Source organism: Delphinus delphis, chromosome 2 (assembly GCF_949987515.2).
Source record: "Delphinus delphis chromosome 2, mDelDel1.2, whole genome shotgun sequence".
In the NCBI taxonomy this organism is placed as follows: Eukaryota; Metazoa; Chordata; class Mammalia; order Artiodactyla; family Delphinidae; genus Delphinus; species Delphinus delphis.
Genome location: NC_082684.1, coordinates 167,874,179 through 167,893,485, shown reverse-complemented (window position 1 = coordinate 167,893,485; position 19,307 = coordinate 167,874,179). Strand labels below are relative to the sequence as shown.

General features: G+C 39.8%; 1 protein-coding gene across 1 annotated transcript in view; it reads right to left on the bottom strand.

The window, feature by feature from the left end:
* GPR158 (G protein-coupled receptor 158) overlaps positions 1-19,307 on the bottom strand; it is a 323,743-nt gene that overhangs the window by 42,979 nt on the left and 261,457 nt on the right. Inside the window, exon 6 of the mRNA XM_060003776.1 lies at positions 1,519-1,628. Coding sequence (XP_059859759.1) covers positions 1,519-1,628 — 110 coding nt within the window. The remainder of the gene's footprint in view (positions 1-1,518; positions 1,629-19,307) is intronic.

The window sequence follows — 19,307 nt, the reverse complement described above, 5'->3', positions numbered from 1 at the left end:
ACATAAGCAAACTGTATCATATAATAGAGGACCCAACAGATGCTAAGGGCTAGACTCATAGGGAGAGAGGTCATTCTCAAGTCTCAAGAGGCCACCCATTCTCTGGGAATTCCAGAAGTCTCATTGTCCATTATAGGCTGTCAATGATTTCTCATTTCCTTTAGCGAGCACCAGCTGAAAAATAGTTATCATATAAGCAATGGAAACCGGAAAGTACTTAAAGAACAGGACACAAGACCAAAGTGTGCTATGATGTGGAAAGAATAAAGTGAGCATCAGAAAGACCATGAGAGATTAGTCTAATCATTTCTTTCTGTAGTAAATAGAGGGCTATGATTTCCTAGGCTGAACTGAGATTTAAACTGGACCTCCTGAAGTCCAGCCCAATAAACTTTGTACTATATGACATATATAAGAAAGGATCTTGAGAGTTAAAGACATTTACATTTGTTCCAAAAAGATAATCTGGAGCATTCCCAGTTATTAAAAGCACAAAAAAATAGTAAAAGAAATGGAGATGCTTGTGTAATGGAGAGTATAATGATCACATTTCAAGAAAGGGTGAAGGGGTGGCATTTAAAGACAAATATAACACATATTATGGCATCTAAGAGAAACTGTTTTATGAGCCATATCAAGATACATTTATTGAGAAATACGGTCAAATTAGCATGAAAATATGAATGGCTTACTGTGACTATTAAATCAGCTTTAAAGCTGATCAGTGTAAAAGGTTTCTCTATAGAACTAGAGTGTTATCCTGCAGGAGAGATTTATACGTTAACTCCTATGCTCTTTGGCACCACTATGCTGAGAAAACTTGGAAAGAGGAGGCAAGGGAAAGCCCTGGAATCGTTTCCAGCTATTCCCAGCCTTTCTGGATAGGTAATTTATTTTATTGTCTCTTTCCTGCTAGTACTTATCATATACTTTTTAGAAGTAGGTGATTTTGAAACTGAAGTATAAGGGAATTTACAGTGTTCTCCAATTTATACGGCTGATAATCACTGGAGCCTACTGGTGAAGAAGGGAAACCAAGAATACTATTTTTTTGGAAATTCATCCAAAGAATATCAGTGGGACTACCCTGGGGCATGGAACTCAGGAATGGAGGACAATAGCTTTTGTTAGCTAAGCATATTGCTGAATTCTACTATACAGGATTCTTTGGTAGCTCTGGACTTGGATTATTATTGCAGCTGTATTGTCTTGTATTTCTTCCTGTTCTTAGCTAGTAAATACTGCTTCACATTCATTCTAAATTTATTTTTTATTCAGAATTAACCTTGCCATAACCAATGGCACATTCATTAAAGCATGTTGTTCAAATTCAATTGTATTAAAGACTTTCCTAGAGAATCCTAAAGACAGTGTCTTGAAAATAAAAAATATATATCATCTTCCTATCTAAATTTCTGAAATTTAACCATTTAAGTGGCTGACTGAGCTTGCAATTACATGCTAAGCCAAACGCTTTGATCCTCCCATGGGAACGAAAACTAATAAGACATAATATACCTGTGAAGCTTGAGAGTGACAGTTCCATAAACAGTAGCAAAACCGAGAAGACGGACCCATCTTAGGAGAATACAGCGAAATGTGCTTGGCTCAAAGTACAAAATAACAACCTGTAGGATGAGAAGAGAAAGAAAGAGACCTTCAGGATCAGCTGATGACCCACAGATTAAAATCAGTATTTCACAGTCTGATGTTTAATACTATGAATTTTGACATGAGAACATATTTACTTGAATAAAACTCTAAAACATTATTTTGATCATTCTTTGTCCAAAACAAAGAACTATAAAGTCTCCTTATTGCTTTCATGTCAGATCTAAAGTCTTTAATTCTAGCTTTCAGGAGTTTCTAGCAATTGCCTCTAAATTTTTGGTATGTCCAAGCTTCACTCTCCTTTACTTCCCCAGGTGGGCCAGCCAGGCGAGCTTCCACTGCCTTTCTCAGCTGGAGCCGTGCCTATCCCTGCTCCACACTTCCGGCCATACCTTTCCCCTGTCTGAAATATCCTAAGAGGATTATCCTGTACTGCACCCCATCCCCCCATCATCTATCACTCCATGTTTATTACCTCACTTCGTACTTGGCTCCATCACTTCACTAACTCCTCACTTCTCACTCCAGAGTTTTCACTCAACAAATATTAATTAAGCATTTATCACGAGCCAGGCAATATACTAGATGCTATGGGTACAAAGGCCAATAAGAAAGGGAAGAGAGCCATATAAAGAAGAAATTGGAGGCTTCCCTGGTGGCGCAGTGGTTAAGAATCCACCTGCCAATGTAGGGGACACGGGTTCAAGCCCTGGTCCGGGAATATCCCACGTGCCACAGAGCAACTAAGCCTGTGCACCACAGCAACTGAGCCTGCACTCTAGAGCCCGCGAGCCACAACCACTGAAGCCCGTGTGCTACAGCTACTGAAGCCCGTGCACCTAGAACTCGTGGCTCCACAAGAGAAGCCACCGCAATAAGAAGCCCGCACACTGCAACGAAGAGCAGCCCCCACTCACTGCAACTAGAGAAAGCCTGCACGCAGCAGCGAAGACCCAACGCAGCTAAAAATAAAATAAACAGATAAAAAATTTAAATGTATATAAATAAGTAAAGAAAGAAGAAACTGCATCAAAGCAGTATAGGTGCTGTGATAAACATCTGTGCAGGCTCCATGGGACACAAAGGAACAAGTGGCCAACTCTGGGGGATGGTCAAAAGTCCTGTGAAAGCACGGTATGCACAACCTCTCATCTGCTACTGCGTGGCTTTGAGCAAAGCCCTCATTGAATAGGAAACGGTTTGGACCCGCTAAAGGATTAATGCCGTTGAAAAACGTGGCCTTGCACTCTTCTGCTGGAGCAGCTGGCCTGAGCTGATTCTGCTGAGCATAAGGTCATTGTAACAGAAAAGTATGCCCACTCCTAAAATCTCCAGTGTTATTTTGGTTTTTCCTCCCGAAGACGTGAATACTGGGAAACAGAAAGCATAGCGGGGGGAGATGGGGCAGGTGCTGACATTTTCTTTCTTTTCTTTCTTTTTTCTTTCTTTCTTTTTTTTTTTTTTTTTTGTTTTTTTTTTTGCGGTACGTGGGCCTCTCACTGCTGTGGCCTCTCCCGTTGCGGAGCACAGGCTCCAGACCCGCAGGCTCAGCGGCCATGGCTCACGGGCCTAGTTGCTCCGCGGCATGTGGGATCTTCCCGGACCGGGGCACGAACCCGCGTCCCCTGCATCGGCAGGCGGACTCTCAACCACTGCGCCACCAGGGAAGCCCGCTGACGTTTTCTTGCTGATATCGGACAAATGGAGCCCCACTCTCCAGCAGTACCAAGCATGACATTACCTATAACTCTATGCTGGCATCTCTCTAATATTTCTACTATATCAAAGTATTAAATTAAGCATTGACAAGACCATTATGATTAAATTCTCAAGGACTAGGGAAAAGACTGGACAAAAGTGTCAAGAAATGAGAAGAAGGTAAAAAATAGATGTGGACAGGAGAGAATGTTCCTTTGTGTGTATATAGTACTTGTCCTTACTTTTCTAATTCACTAAGTCTATGCTGAAGACAGAGATAAAGATTTGATTTCAGAATTTAATCTGCCAGGAAACTGCATCCAAAACTTGATATAAAACCTTTCTTTTATTTTCTATTTTCACAAAACAAGTTAAAATTCTGTAACTTTGTATTCTAAGTTTTAGTTCATATGTTTTAGACATAGTTCCTATGCACAAGGGCCCAGTGGTAATTATGAGTTCTGCAAAGTAAGCTGTACTGTTTACTAAGGAATTGGAGCTCAAGGAAGAAGGGAAAACTTATGGGAAAGAAAAAAAGAAAACTTGATATAAGATTAAGGGATTAGGGAAGCATAAGTGCTCCTTCTCATGGCAGAGAGAAATGATAGATTAGAAACTAGAGAGATAGGAACCTAACGTCTAGAATATATAAAATCTCAAATATTTCCACTAGAAATGGCTTTAGAGATTATCCCAGCACAGTGGATTCCTGGGGGCTGCAAAAGCCTGAGACTTATTGCAAACTTTTCTATTTCACAACAAGCAACAACTAAGAGAATGAATAAGCAAAAGTGAACAACTATACTATAGACGTCTGCATGATTGTTTTATTTTGAACGAAAGAATTGCTCTTGAACTGTTTGGGAACTATTGATACAGGTTCAAAATTTTATTTCACAGATAAAGAATCTGAGGACTTGTTACTGTAAGTGAAAGATTGAGTCGGTCAGAAATAAATGAAAGAATAACTGAGATATAAGTTTAAAAAGTAATAGAAAATGAAATTCCAGTGAACTTAATAAAACATATTAGAAACAGTTCAGCAAATAGTGAAGCAGAGCTCTCAATTTTGCAGGGTGGTGGCGGAGAATACAGGCTCTGCATCCAGTCTCCCTGGGTCCAGTCCTGGCTCTATTCTTTATTAGTTGTATGACTTTGACAGACACTGCTTTGCTATGCCTCAGTCTTCCCATTTGTAAAATGAACACAGCAATAATATTTGCAGATGGGACTGTTTTGAAGTTTCAGTGCGATACACATAGTGTCTGCTACAGTGAGTATTCAGTAAGTATTGGCTAATATTATTATGAGAGTTGATTTATGAATGCTTTATTCTAAAAGTTACCCCTGCAATGCAGTATAATTGCAGCTCATGAATTCAATGAATTCTTTACTAATGCTTCTAGCCACTCCTTTTGAATTCCTATAATCACTTTTATTGTATATTTTTTCTACCTTATATTATAGTTATCTGTAGGGGTCTCTCCCTGAATCAAATGTAAAATCCTGTGTGCTTTACATTTATATGTAAAATATTTGCTCAATGATCTGTTTTAGTTAATTAATAAATACAATATTCTCTTCAAAATAAACTATTTGAAAAGTCCCATTAGGGTTCACTGGTCTTTGTGACTCTAACTTAACGCGTTCACTAGTTAGTTACTCTGCGTGAGGCAGTAAGGGATTTAGAAGCCATAAAAGTAAATCCGATGCAGATTAGGTCCTCAAGTTATCATTTAGAAGAGTGGATGTTACACGTAAATGATAAAAATACTGGCATGATCTTACCACATATTTATCCAGCATTATTGCTAGATACTAAATTATACATTTTTGCATTATTTGCACATTTAATCCTCACAATACCTTATGGAGTAGGGACTTTTATTTTATAGAAGAGAAATGAGGCACAGAGAATTTAAGTGATATGCTCAGGGCCACACAGCTAGGAAGTGTCAGAGCCAGGATCTGAATCCGGGTGGTTTGGTTCCAGAGTTCATGCTCCTAAGAGCTGCACTGGCTTGCCTCTCCAAATAGTTCCACCACGTGGGGAGATGACAAACACCATAATACCATGGACTGCATCATATTGAGGATTCAGAGAAAAGGGAAATTTCTCTCAGTGGAAACAAGCAAAGCTATCCCGGGAGGCTGGACATCTGAGAGCGCATGAAGGAGGAGCGCGTTTAAGTATGGAAGCAAAGAGGAAAGAGGACGGGGGCCTGAGACAGAGCCATGGTTGTGGGGATGCTTCAGAGTGTAGAGTATACAGACAGACACAGTGGGAAGACATCCAGGGGAGTGTAGAATATCAAGCTTCAAAGCAGAGACGCGGCCAGTTCACTGTAAACTGTGAATAACAGGGTGAGGAATTCAGATTTTGTTCCAAGGGCAGACATGCCATTAAACTCTGCGTTGAGATCAGAAGCGCGTTCCAGAAAGTTACTCTGGTAGCAGCATGCAAGAAGACTGGTTGCCCATGGAAGGAGAAGAGAGTGAAGGTGAAAAGACCAGTTGGAAAAAAGAAAAACAATCCCAATCCATCATCTTTCCCACCAGCCTTTTCCCTCTCCTTATATCTTATTCCACCATTCCTCTTTCCTCCAGCTCCCAAACGGCAGCTAGGGTGATGTTTCTGACACCTCACTCTCCTGCCTAGAACCTTTCACTGGCTCCCATGAAAAAGTCAAAATTATTCGAGCTGGTTGTCCGCAGCTTGCCTTTATTACATCATTGCTTTTCCTCCACCCAAGCCCTCGAATCCTTGCATATGCTGTCCCTTCTCACTGGACGTTCCTTACACAGCCCCACAGTCTCACCTGTACCTGGCTTATTCCTGTTCACCTGCAGGCCTCAGCCTGAATATCCCTTCCTCTAGGAGGACGAAGCTTTGCCCGTGGTTTAGGACACTGTCCCTGCTTTACGGCAGCATTGGACCCATGGCACCATGTTGGATTGTAGGCGCTGTGACAGCCATGCTTATCACGTTCACTTCTGTAACACTGGCGCCAGCAGAGTCCTGGCACACAGGAAATGTTCAGAAATATTTGTTGAATGAAAGAAAAAATAAAGCGATAGGAAAAAGGTAAAGAAAAATGTAACAAATACAGTGAGAGTGGGAATTTAGTCACGCATGGGAATAGAGGAAAAGATGGTGCTAAATCAAGAAAACTGAGCTACTGATTATTTGTTGAGGCAAAAGAGAATAAAGTGTCAAAGATAATGTAAAGATTTTAAGCCTGGATGACTGGGAGGATGATTGTGTTTGAAAAGAAACAGATAAAAGAAAAAGATGCATAAGTTGAAAAAATTATGTTACCTCTGCTTAAAACTCTCCCCATTCCCACCTAGTCCTTCACGTCTCAGGTCAGGGTTGGCATCCACGATGCTCCCCAGCACCTCCAGACCAAGTCAGGTTTCCATCTCGCTTGCACGGCATTTACTTGTATTGGATTCTGAGCTTTCTTTCATCACACTCATCAAATCTATTTTGATATAATTAGTTCTGTAATTCTTTTGTTGAATGTGTCTTACTAGCATGTAAGACATGAGGGCAGAGATTGTAACTGCCTTATTCATGATTGCATGCCTATTCTCTAGTGCTGTATGTTGTAATAGGAGGTAACCCAATGTGGAAGGAATGAGATTAAAAAAGAAGGGAGGGAGAGAGGAGGGAGGAAGTGAAGAAGGAGAAAAGATAGTAAGTTCATTTTTGGATATATTGAGTGTAAGTTTCCTGTTAAGACATCCCATTCAGATCTAGCTTTGTATTAGTTAATATAATCTGTAATGAGAAAAAAAAAAAACAAGGCTAAGATGCTTCAATGTTTTTCACATCCCTATATTTAACCTTTTCTTGTTAAATATCATGTATATAAATGTATAACAAATTATTGTAAAATAAATACCTCCTGCCAAATCCCAAGTTAATAACAAATTTCATAACAGACCTTGGTAGGAGAAGAAATGAAGAAAAACTAAGCCACTGAGCAGAAGATTTATGAATGATGCAGCTAATACTAATAGCTGTCATTTTTCTGTACAAATGACAACAATAGCTGCTCATGCCCACCCACTGATCATTGTGCTAGACACGTTACCTTATATTTAAGGTCCAAGATATACTTTATTAACCCATTTTAAAGACAGAGACTTAATTTTAATGGGGTTCACTGACTTGCCTATTATCAAAATAGGAAACCATTGCCATTATCAAAATAGGAAACCCATAAAAAAAAATTCCTTTACTGGAAGAATTGCCTAAGGTGTATTTTCAAAGTACATATTTCAAGGGAAAACTTTTCCCGTTTTCTTTCCAATACTAGAGGCTAATGATAGATATAAAGATATTTTATTTAATGTGTGAGAAGCAGGATATAAGTGAACCATCTAAGGACCAAAGAACATGCACAACTGCTGGGCGAATAAGCACAATGTATAAACTGTTAGGGTTAGGAGGGTGGGGTGAGAGAAAAAGAGACATTCGGGGCCAGCAAGAGAAAACGTGTCACAGCAAAACCACCGGTTTTCTTTCACCTTTAATATTGCCTCTTGGGAACTCACTATACTCTGCCTAGAGGTTTGTTTCCCCCAATCTCGTTGAGAGGAAGCCTTCAGTGTGAAGGTCTAAGGTGGATGTGCCCCTATGGGCATTTTAACAACTTGGCTCTACAACACTGGAAGTTTCTTCAGTTGCTTACAAAACTCAAGCAGCTGATCTTAGTGGTGGGATGCTCTAGGCACTGTGATTTTTAAAAGTATTGCTGTTTTGGAAATACCCTTCCGAGCATTCCCCTCATTCCAAACAAGTGTGCACAGATTATCCACCCATTTCATCAAATGTGACTTTTTAAGCTAGTTTTGAAGTCAGCTTGATTGCTTATACCTTTTGGATACTGAACACAATGAATGAGGAAGAAAAGAGAATCATAGAGAAAAGGCTATTAGTCTTTTCAAATATGTAGAAAATAGAAGAAAATTTTAAAATAATTTTCCTCTGCAAATATAGACACAACACCAGAGGTAGAAAATTGACCTCTGCTATGTTTGCTCAGAAGGTACAAGGCCTGGTGCTTCTGGAAGAATAATGCTTAGAAGGTGGAACCGTCAGCAGTCAGCACAGTCTGGTACTTTACCCGAAGCTCTGACACTGAACGATGTGAAGCTTCTGTTTTAGGCCTGATATTTTAAGGATCTGAGCAAGTTTCCTAATAGTGTTGGACACAGCAGTTCTACTTTCCTAATTCACTCGTCAAGTGTTATTTGCTTCAGTTCAGTGAAACTGACTGTGAATTAAACCATTTTTATAGGTGAAGAAGGTGTTACATGCGTTGGGGTTTCTGTTGGTGTGTGTGAACAGTTTTATTTATAAAAAAAGATTCCTGGGTAACGGAAGCACGGGGACAGATGCCGGTGGTGAGACGTTTGTTGATGAAGCTGCCCTTTGATAAGGATTTGAGGGACTCCTGGGGCTTTAAGGACTTTCTCTACCGCATCTACAATTTCCTTCTGCTCCATACAAGGAAAAGTCCTGCTAGTCAAATATTTTCCAGGCCCACTCATCCCTCTCAAGTTTACTGTGCTCCCAACACTCCTTATTGAACAAGGGAGAATGAAGCTTATATCTCATCTTGATGGAGGACAGTCCACAAAAGTAACACTTGGAAATATCTAGTGTTAAAACCTAGTACTTAATCTACCCAGGTTTGCTATCTTTTGAACTAGGAGGCTGGAAATGAATCATTTAGGCAGGACTAAGTATATTAAAGCACTTTTATATGTGATTTGCTTTAAAAATAAGTAGATTCAAAGTCCTTGAATGTATTCTAAATTATTTTTCTATATTTGGCAAGACATATGGTTCCATCCACAGGAAATTTATTTAGGGTGAAAATGCATGTCCTGTAAATGTTTAACTAAATATCTGAAGTTGGATTCAAACTACAAAAAATAGAAAAATACTTAATACAAATTACTATACACATGAAGGGGTCTATGGTTGTGATTAAGACTTTCCACAACCATAGTCTAAAACTTATTACTGGGGCTTCCCTGGTGGCGCAGTGGTTGAGAGTCCGCCTGCCGATGGAGGGGACACAGGTTCGTGCCCCAGTCCAGGAGGATCCCACATGCTGCGGAGCAGCTGGGCCCATGAGCCGTGGCCGCTGAGCCTGCACGTCTGGAGCCTGTGCTCCGCAACGGGAGGGGCCCCAGCAGTGAGAGGCCCATGTACCGCAAAACAACAACAACAACAACAAAAAACCGCATCTATTATCTCATGGTATGTGTGGGTCAGCAATCTAGGCTTTGCCAGTCTCAGGGTCTCTCCCGAGATTTCAACAAAAGTACTGCTCAGGGCTGGGGTCTCATCTGAAGGTCAGCTGGGAAAGGATACACTTCCAAGCTCATGTGGTTGTTGACAGGATTTGGTTCCTTGAAGGATGAGGAAACTGAGGGCCTGAGTCTTTGTGGGTTGTTGGCTGAAGGCCACTCTCAGTTCCCTGCCACGGGGACCTCTCAACACAACAACTTTCTTCATCAAAGCCCAAAAGACAGTCTGCTAGCAAGATGGAAGGCATAATCTTCTGTAACCTCATTGCGGAAGTGACATGCTCTCAATGTTGATGTGTTTTATTAATTAGAAACAGGGTGGTCAAAGGGAGGGGATTGAACAGGCTGTGAATACCAGGAGGCAGGGATCGTTGGGGCCACCTTAGAAGCTATCTACCACCAAAGGAGACCCTACTTTGAAATCATCAAAAATGCTATTATCTACCTGTGTTCAAATCAAATGATATAAGAAGAGTATAGAACAAAAAGCCATTAAATACCCAGGGCATGCATTTAGAGAAAGAATAATGTGAAAAATAATTTTAAAGAAGACATTTTTAAAAGATGAAAAGAAATCTACCGAGGCTGCCTTCTCCAGTGGAGTCTAACTCATCATCAAGTTCATAATTCTGAGATTACTGCACATGGCTCATGACTAGATGCTACTAAGACTTTTTTGGTTGTAATATTTTTAAACAATAAGAAAAACATGATATGGTCACAGTGCACTGGGAGAAATAATTTGGATCTTTTCAAGTATTTATATCTATGTTTAAATTGTGACTAACAAAGAATGAAGACTTTCATGTTCAACCTGGCAGATTGAACATGTTTATGTCTGTTACTTCTGGAAACTCTAGTTAATGACTGTAAAACTCTGAAGGCCAAAGAGAGTATGAGTAAAAATGACAACAGATGATAGCTATCAACAAAATTCTGGAAGATGGAAAGCAGATGGCAATGTATAACCAGATGAAGAAGTCAAAGAAAGAGGAAACCTGCACCCGAGAGGGAAGCCACTCAGAGGTCTGTCTGTCATCTTTTAGGAGGGAGCTGGACAATAATAACAGCATCTAATGAGTGCCTGCGATACTCCAGTTACCTTAAAGTGTCTTACACCGAACAACTTACTTGTTCCTTACAACAATCCTTTCAGACAGGCATTAGTATCCCCACTTTATCTGTGGGAAACCTGAGGCACAGAAAAGTTAAGGAATTTGTACAAGGTCACACAGCCAGTAAGTGGCAGAGCTGGGGTTTAAACTGAGCCTGAGTCTGGAGCCCAAGTTACCACTATGTGTTACTGTCTGCCTTTACGTAGAAAAGATAGAGTAATCAGGTAAGGACAGTGATCTTTGATGGAGGCTGAATGTTGTCGAATGCCTGGTGCCCTAGGACTCTGACCAGCTTATCCATGGTAATAAACAAGGAGGGCTTAAATTGAATAATGTTGTTTATAGGGTAAAAATAATCTAATAAAAAGAAATGAAAGTTATAACTAAAGATAAAAGAATGTAGTTAACAAATGGGGAAATGAATGCTAAAAAACTAAACTGGGATAATTCATGAAGAGAAATTGTGAAAGGAAAGAGTGACATCCCAGAGTTTGAAACACTTAGTCAGAGAGAAAGTACAGCCATAATCATGGGAAAAAATGGAAACCAGAAACCAAATCACAGTCGTCAACATGAGAATCCCCTATGGTGGTGTTAAAACATGTGAAAGCCCAGGTTTCCCTTCTGAAAACTTTGACTCAGTAGTTCCAGGGCACAGCCTGAATAATTTGCTTTTTAAAAATGCTCTGCAGGTGGTTTTAACTTAGCAAGAGTTAAGAGCTGCTGATAACCATTTACAGCCCAGCAGCAAGCCACACACGGACCTGGGAGAACCACAGCTCAGACCAAGACCGGGAAGGGTGAGGAAAGTGTCCAATACCTAATAAAATGCAGTAAGAATTCTATTTCTAGAAAAATGCTCCACATATACATGCATACAAAATATGCAAAGATGTATGTCCAGGAATATTCACTAAAGCATTGTGTGCAACAGAAAAACAACGAAAACATTCTCCACCCAGAGGGAACGGTTTAAGTCTGTAATTCATGTTACATCCCTACAAAAGGCACAACAGTGAACTTTAAAATAATAAATGGATCTGATTCTGTTGCTGTAAAAACATATTTAAGAGAAACTGTAAATGAAAAAAAGTTGCATAAACAGTATTAAAATATGATTCTGTTTGTATATACATGAAAAAGGAACGTCTGGACGCACACTCAGTGGCCTATTAAGACTATCTACCTTTGGGTAGCCAGTTTGGCGGCTGAGGAGGTCAGGAAGGAGAGGGGGGTTTTTACTTTTTAACTTATATCTTTTGGTACTAGTTGACTTTTTTTTAAATAATGAGGATAGATTACTTTTGTAATAAAGGAATTAAAAAATGCATGAAAAGATTCCTAACTCATTCACTGTAATCACTATAAATGCCTGGCTCTTAATGGGGTCTGGAGGTTTGTTTCTAAGTACTGGGGCTCTGAGAGCAAAATGGAGACGTACCATATGTGATGTCTATGAATTGGCATTACATGGAGCTGGCAAGATACAGAAAAATGACCTCAGAGACACCAGAGGATCGTAAGAACCCCAGACCTCAATAAAGAAACAAAATGCAACAGAGTACACAGAAAAAGAGTTGAAGTACAGTATTATGAGAAGAAAGGCAAAAAAATGGTGAAAAGACACAATATATAATAAGATGATTAAAAACAAAAGCTTTTTTAAAGCCGAGAAGAAAATACACAAAATGCTTGTTTGGTGTGCTATTTCCTGGTCCTAAGGCGGCCCCTAGCCCTTGGCCAAGGCCCATCTGTCTACCTGAGCTTTGTTGGTCATCTTTTCCCTTGAGACTCTTGCATCCACCATTCACTGGAAAAAACTCTCTCTCTGTTCAGAGTCTGAAGTCTTTCCAATTTGTTGAAGAAAGTGTGCAGAACATATAAAACAATAGGTTCTATAAACCACACTTAAAGTCTAAAAAAGTAATTATTCAAGCTACAGTCACAAGCCACGCTTGGAATTGGTCAGTCACATCTCCCTCTGTGGGGAAGTCACCAGTGCCAGTACTAATTCTCAATGCCCTGGGCAGAAAGAAGCATGGATTTCTTGAGAGGCAGAGGAATACAGGGGAAAGATTTTAGCATTTGTAGACATAAAGGGACTGCTCTGCTACTTACTAACTGCATGACCTCGAGCAGCTCATTCTGACCATCTCCTTCCTCATCTGGAACGCTGAGTTAATAACCCCTTCTCTCCCTCCCAGGATGGGAAAAATGTATGTGAAAGCACTATTTCAACTAGAGTGGTATAATTATTTCTCCTACGCTTACTCCTTCAGGATTGAAGCAAAATCCTTTTTCTTTCTGTTTAAAATGAGCATTAGGTGATTACACCTGATCTTTATAAATTCTCTCTCGATGGCAAATTAACATAAACATCAAACTGCTATGATAAGGGAACTGCTTTACCAGTCCGATTCAGTCTGAGTCACCCACTGCTTCACTCCTCTGGGAGAGGAGACATTCATATTACTCAGTTCCAAATAAAGGGCTGAAAATAAAAATCTAAGTTTAACTGTAGGTTACCATAAAAGCTCTTCAAGAATTTGTCAGTAAGCATTAACCAGTGGATTTCTCAATATATTTTTAATCCTCCTCCTATTCACTTTCCTGTTCTGCAGTGCTCTGTTTAACACATAACCATCATCGATAATAAAAAATGAATCTGTACGTGTAACTGTCACTGTTTATTGCATACCTGATTATCTATTTTCCTGAATGGAGATACTTAGAAAGTCCAGTGACTTGGCCAAGATGACATAGTTTAAACACGTCAAAGGTGGAATTACTCTAAATTGTCAACATTTTCAAAGAATGTCCCCCCCTTTTTTTTTAACATCTTTATTGGAGTATAATTGCTTTACATTGTTGTGTTAGTTTCTGCTTTCTACCAAAGTGAATCAGCTATACATATACAATATCCCCATATCTCCTCCCTGTCGCATCTCCCTCCCACCCTCCCTATCCCACCCCTCTAGGTGGTCACAAAGCACCGAGCTGATCTCCCCGTGCTATGTGGCTGCTTCCCACTAGCTATTTTACATTTGGTAGTATATGTAAGTCCATGCCACTCTCTCACTTTGTCCCAGCTTACCCTTCCCCCTCCCCGTGTCCTCAAGTCCACTCTCTACGTCTGCGTCTTTATTCCTGTCCTGCCCCTAGGTTCTTCAGAACCATTTTTTTTTTTTTTAAGATTCCACATATATGTGTTAGCATATGGTATTTGTTTTTCTCTTTCTGACTTACTTCACTCTGTAGGACAGTCTCTAGGTTCATCCACCTCACTACAAATAACTCAATTTCGTTTCCTTTTATGGCTGAGTAATATTCCATTGTATATTTGTGCCACATCTTCTTTATCCATTCATCTGTCGATGGACACTTAGGTTGCTTCCATGTCCTGGCTGTTGTAAATACTGCTGCAATGAACATTTTGGTACATGACTCTTTTTGAATTATGGTTTTCTCAGGGTATATGCCCAGTAGTGGGATTGCTGGGTCATATGGTAGTTCTATTTGTAGTCTTTGAAGGAACCTCCATACTGTTCTCCATAGTGGATGTATCAATTTACATTCCCACCAACAGTGCAAGAGGGTTCCCTTTTCTCCACACCCTCTCAGGAATTTATTGTTTGTAGATTTTTTGATGATGGCCATTCTGACCGGTGTGAGGTGATACCTCATTGTAGTTTTGATTTGCATTTCTCTAATAATTAGTGATGTTGAGCATTCTTTCATGTGTTTGTTGGCAGTCTGTATATCTTCTTTGGAGAAATGTCTGTTTAGGTCTTCTGCCCATTTTTGGATTGGGTTGTTTTTTTTTTGTTATTGAACTGCATGAGCTGCTTGTAAATTTTGGAGATTAATCCTTTGTCAGTTGCTTCATTTGCAAATATTTTCTCCCATTCCGAGGGTTGTCTTTTCGTCTTGTTTATAGTTTCCTTTGCTGTGCAAAAGCTTTTAAGTTTCATTAGGTCCCATTTGTTTATTTTTGTTTTTATTTCCATTTCTCTAGGAGGTGGGTCAAAAAGGATCTTGCTGTGATTTATGTCATAGAGTGCTGTGCCTGTTTTCCTCTAAGAGTTTTATAGTGTCTGGTCTTACATTTAGGTCTTTAATCCATTTTGACTTTATTTTTGTGTATGGTGTTAAGGAGTGTTCTAATTTCATTCTTTTACATGCAGCTGTCCAGTTTTGCCAGCACCACTTATTGAAGAGGGTGTCTTTGCTCCGTTGTATATTCTTGCCTCCTTTATCAAAAATAAGGTGACCATATGTGTGTGGGTTTATCTCTGGGCTTTCTATTCCCTCTTCTTTTTAATGAAAAGCTGTCTGGTATCCAAAGTTTGCATTTCCTTATTGGTAAAAGTCAAGTTACTAACTGCCTCACAACCTAAGTAGTTTGAAGTCAGTGTTCTTCGGGTAATTATGCTTCTACATGGAGACACAGGCCTTCTCTCTTTGAAATTCTTGCCGTATTCTGCCCCCTGCTCCACCCTTGTCTCTACAAGAACTGAACTCTAAGGTCTTTCCCATGCACAGAACCTTCTTCCATCCACTCTTGCCATTCACTGTCCTCTGCAGTTCCACGCACCCTAACTTCACAATTCCTCGACTTCCTCTACTTCTTTGCCTTCCTCAGACCAGAGGAAATCTACATGGCCGTGTCCTGGATCACGTGGAAAGTGGGTATCACCTGGAAAAGCTGTCTTTTGAGCCATATGCCACAGGCTCAAGGCCACGGAAATAAAGGTGTTTCGAGGAATACTACTTGCTTGCTACCTTGAGAACATCTTTATCTTGGTGAACAGAAGTTATACTCCATATTCTGCTATAGGTTTTCCATCCAAAATATACATCTGGCAATACCACTCTTGGTTTCCTGTTTTTCATTAAATAAAGATTACATTGCTTACAATGGCATACAAAATCCCTTCTTCTGTGTCCCCACCATCCTTTATTTGTCCTCTCTTCCAATGCCATCTACATCTATCCATATTCTAGCCACATAGATTTTGCAGACCTAAACAAGCACAGACTTTCACAACTCCATGCCTGTATTTGTGCCATTAATCTTAGGATATTCCTTTCCCAGCAACCTCCCTAATTGTTACTCCAGAGAGCAAATATTTGCTTCTTTCTGTAGCCTCTTCTGTATTCCATAGGTAGTAGTCCCCTTCTCTGTGCTCACAGAGCCTTTTTCCTTTATTACAGAACATATTAAGTTGTATTGCAATACCATTTGTACACTATATCTCCTCCACTGGGCATTATGTTCCATTTATGCTAATTGAATGAATGAATGAAAGTGGTTTTCATTTAGGAATCATTAGCTACAAATTCAGCTACCTTCTTAAGTTTAACAAACTAAATGCATTAAGATAAACTCAGAAGCATGATAACAAGTCACAAAGAAAAGGAGGAGCTCTTGGAATAACCTTTGATAAGAGTCACTGAATAAGATGTGCCACTAAGTTCTCATAAGGCAAGTATAACTAGGATGTGTCATAAATAGTTTAATTTTAAAGGCACTAATAAAAAGATAATTTAAACACATTTTTCTTACTGGTTGTCACAGTGCCTAAAATATCTACCATTAGAATCACTTTTTATATCTTCAAAAAATCCCTAATGAAATTTATCTGAAAGGATTGGAGTGATGACAACTAACTGGAAGCCACTTAGGATAGAGTAAGTTCTAGAAAGCAGAGGTGCAGGATAGGGAAGTTTTGACGGAAAGTAGAAGGAAAGAAACTCTTCAGGACATGGTCTACTGCTCAGATTGGAAGAGTTCAGTGAGGCAGCCTCCAGGATGCCAGAGAGAGCTGGTGCCTAGGTTGGAAAGGCTTTGGTACTGAGGCTAGAAGAGGTGCTGAAAAGGAGAGGCGCAGACCTTGGGCCTGTTTCCTGCTGCTTCTTGTAAAGATGTTTTCTTCTCTCCAGGAGTGATGTCACATCAGAATTCCTTAATTTATGCAAGACCTTAAACAGGCCTTTAGTCTGCATTTATTTTCTCGCATATGTGCTTATTTATCTGGATAACTGAGGAACACTGTTTATTGGGTATATTTTTAACCTTTCCTGCTCGGTGCTGACTCACGAGCAGTAGCAGCTCTCACTGCAGCCTCGTGTCTGCAGAGAGCAGGGGTGAGGGCACGTAGCTGCAAAGGCCTCAAAGGGCTGTCAGATAGGCCTCCCACATGTCCGCAGTGTCTAGACAGGTTCTAAGTTCTGTGGATTCTCATCTGCAACAATATTTCATGACTATGGGTCAGTTTGGGCTATTCTTGGACTTCACAGAAATGGAATCATTGAGTGTATATTCTTCTGTGAGACTGAATGACTATAACATTCTTGGTACAGTAGCCAGCTTCACGTTGGCATGAGAGTGCTTTTAGCCTCTGACTTAATTTGTGAAAAAAATAAAGGAAAGGCCCTTTCTCTTGTGTGTGTTATGCTTGTTGTTTATGGCTTTTAAAATTTGTCTCAGGCATGCTTCCGCCCTGTTTTGAGCTTATCTTTTGTCTTTTTTGGAAGCCACAATTCAACCCATTACACCTCGGACTCACCATCGGTAACCCCTCCAGCCCCAGGGTGGGGACTGCTGCACTGGAATGAACTGATTTTTTTCCTTAACTTAAGCACCTCTACTTTTATTTATAGTAACTAAAAAATAAAAGGAAAAGAGATATGTTTGCTCTTTGAAAAAATAATAGAGATAGATTAAATTAGAAATATAAAATGTATTTTTATACCAAATATAAAATATAGAAATTGCCCATGTATTGGGAAAGCCTTTTGGATTTTCAAACAATTTTCACATTATCTCATTTTAGAAGCTACACAGTAACAGATCCACTTTGGCTCAGGAGAGGGAAAACCCTTCAGAGGCACGAGGAGAGAATGTGTACCCAGACCTCTAGCTGCCATCCAGTCTCCTGACTCTCCCCCTGCAGCCTAAACATATTAAGGTGTGAGGAGCAAAAGACACTGATCCTGTGTGAGCGGGATGAAACTAGAATTCTTTTGTGGTGTCACACTAAAGCAGTTAGGTAAGAATGGCCAGTAGGGTTTTTTGTTTGTATAACTCAGACTGGTGGGAAAGTAAGACAAAAAATATATGCCAACTACTGTTGCTCACTTGCCAGTTATTGGAAAGAGAAGAGCGAGGAAAAAAAAAAACACAACGGGAAGAACAGGGCAGATCTGGGATGCAGGACCAAGGTCTCATACAAAACACAGGGAAGTCAAGGAAAGTAAAAGATCAACCTCCCCGCTCCCGGCACCTCCACTGGCAGGAACGCAGGCTGTTTTAACAGTGGCTATTCACTGGAGCAGTCACCAGGCCAACACAGAAGATTCCTGTGCTCCCTTTAACCTTATCTCAACCTTCACAACATAGCTGCTGAGGTGTTCATGTGTTTCACCACAATTTCTTGGCATCGTTTTGTGTTAGTGACCCTTCCTTTACGCTTTTACTTGCTACTTGTGCGAGCTAGTGTAATAACACATTGTAAGGGAAGGCAATGCCTGAGTAGCCATGGCAACCTCCAGGACAGCCGGCCACCCCCCCCTCCCTGTAACCCAAGGCTTCCCAAAGACGCCTTTTGATGAGCAAAGGTTTTTACTTTCATGAATTCCAAATTATCCACTTTTTCTTTCATGTTCACTGATTTGTGTGTCCTCCCCTGCCCCTTCCCCACCCTCTCCTGTCATATTTATCCAGTTGCTTTAGCACCATCTGTTGAAAAGACTTTACTTTTCATGTTGAATTACCTCCAAGCCTTTGTAAAACAATCAATTGACCTTCTATGTGTGGATCTATTTCTGGCTACTTTGTCTGATTGATCTATTTATCTATCCTTTGTCCAATTAACACTGTATTGTGTCCTGTAGCTTTAGAGTAAGGCTTGAAATCTGATAGTATAAGACCTCCAGCTTTGCTCTTCCTACATATTGATTTGGCTAGTCTAGGTCCTTTGCTTACCCATATAAATTTTAGAATAAACTTGTTAATTTCTACAAGAAAAGCCTGTTGGAGTTTTGATTACAAGTGCAATGGTTCTACAGACCAGATGGAAGAAAATCAACACCATTTAATTCGCGAACATGGTACATGCCTCCGTTTATTAGATTTTCTTTATTTTCTTTTAGTGATACTTTGTAGTTTTTCAGTGTAGATGTCTTGCACACTTTTTGACACATTTATTTCTAGGTAATTAGTGCTTTTAGATGCTACAGCAAATGTAATTAAAATTTTTTCATTTTTCAATTGTTTCCTACTATCTATAAAACAATTGATTTTTGTATACTGACTTTGTATCCTACAAGTTTGCCAAATTCACTTATTCATTATAGTTTTGTACATTTCTTCAGATTGTCTATTGTAAATAAGTATGTTGTCTATGAATAAAAACCATATTGCTACTTCCTTTTCATTTTGTACCCTTTCCTTTCTTTCTCTTGCCTTGTTACAGCTAGCCAGGACTTCCGGTGTGATGTTGAATGGTATTGGCTTGAACGGATATCCATGCCTTGTTCCTGATCTTAAGG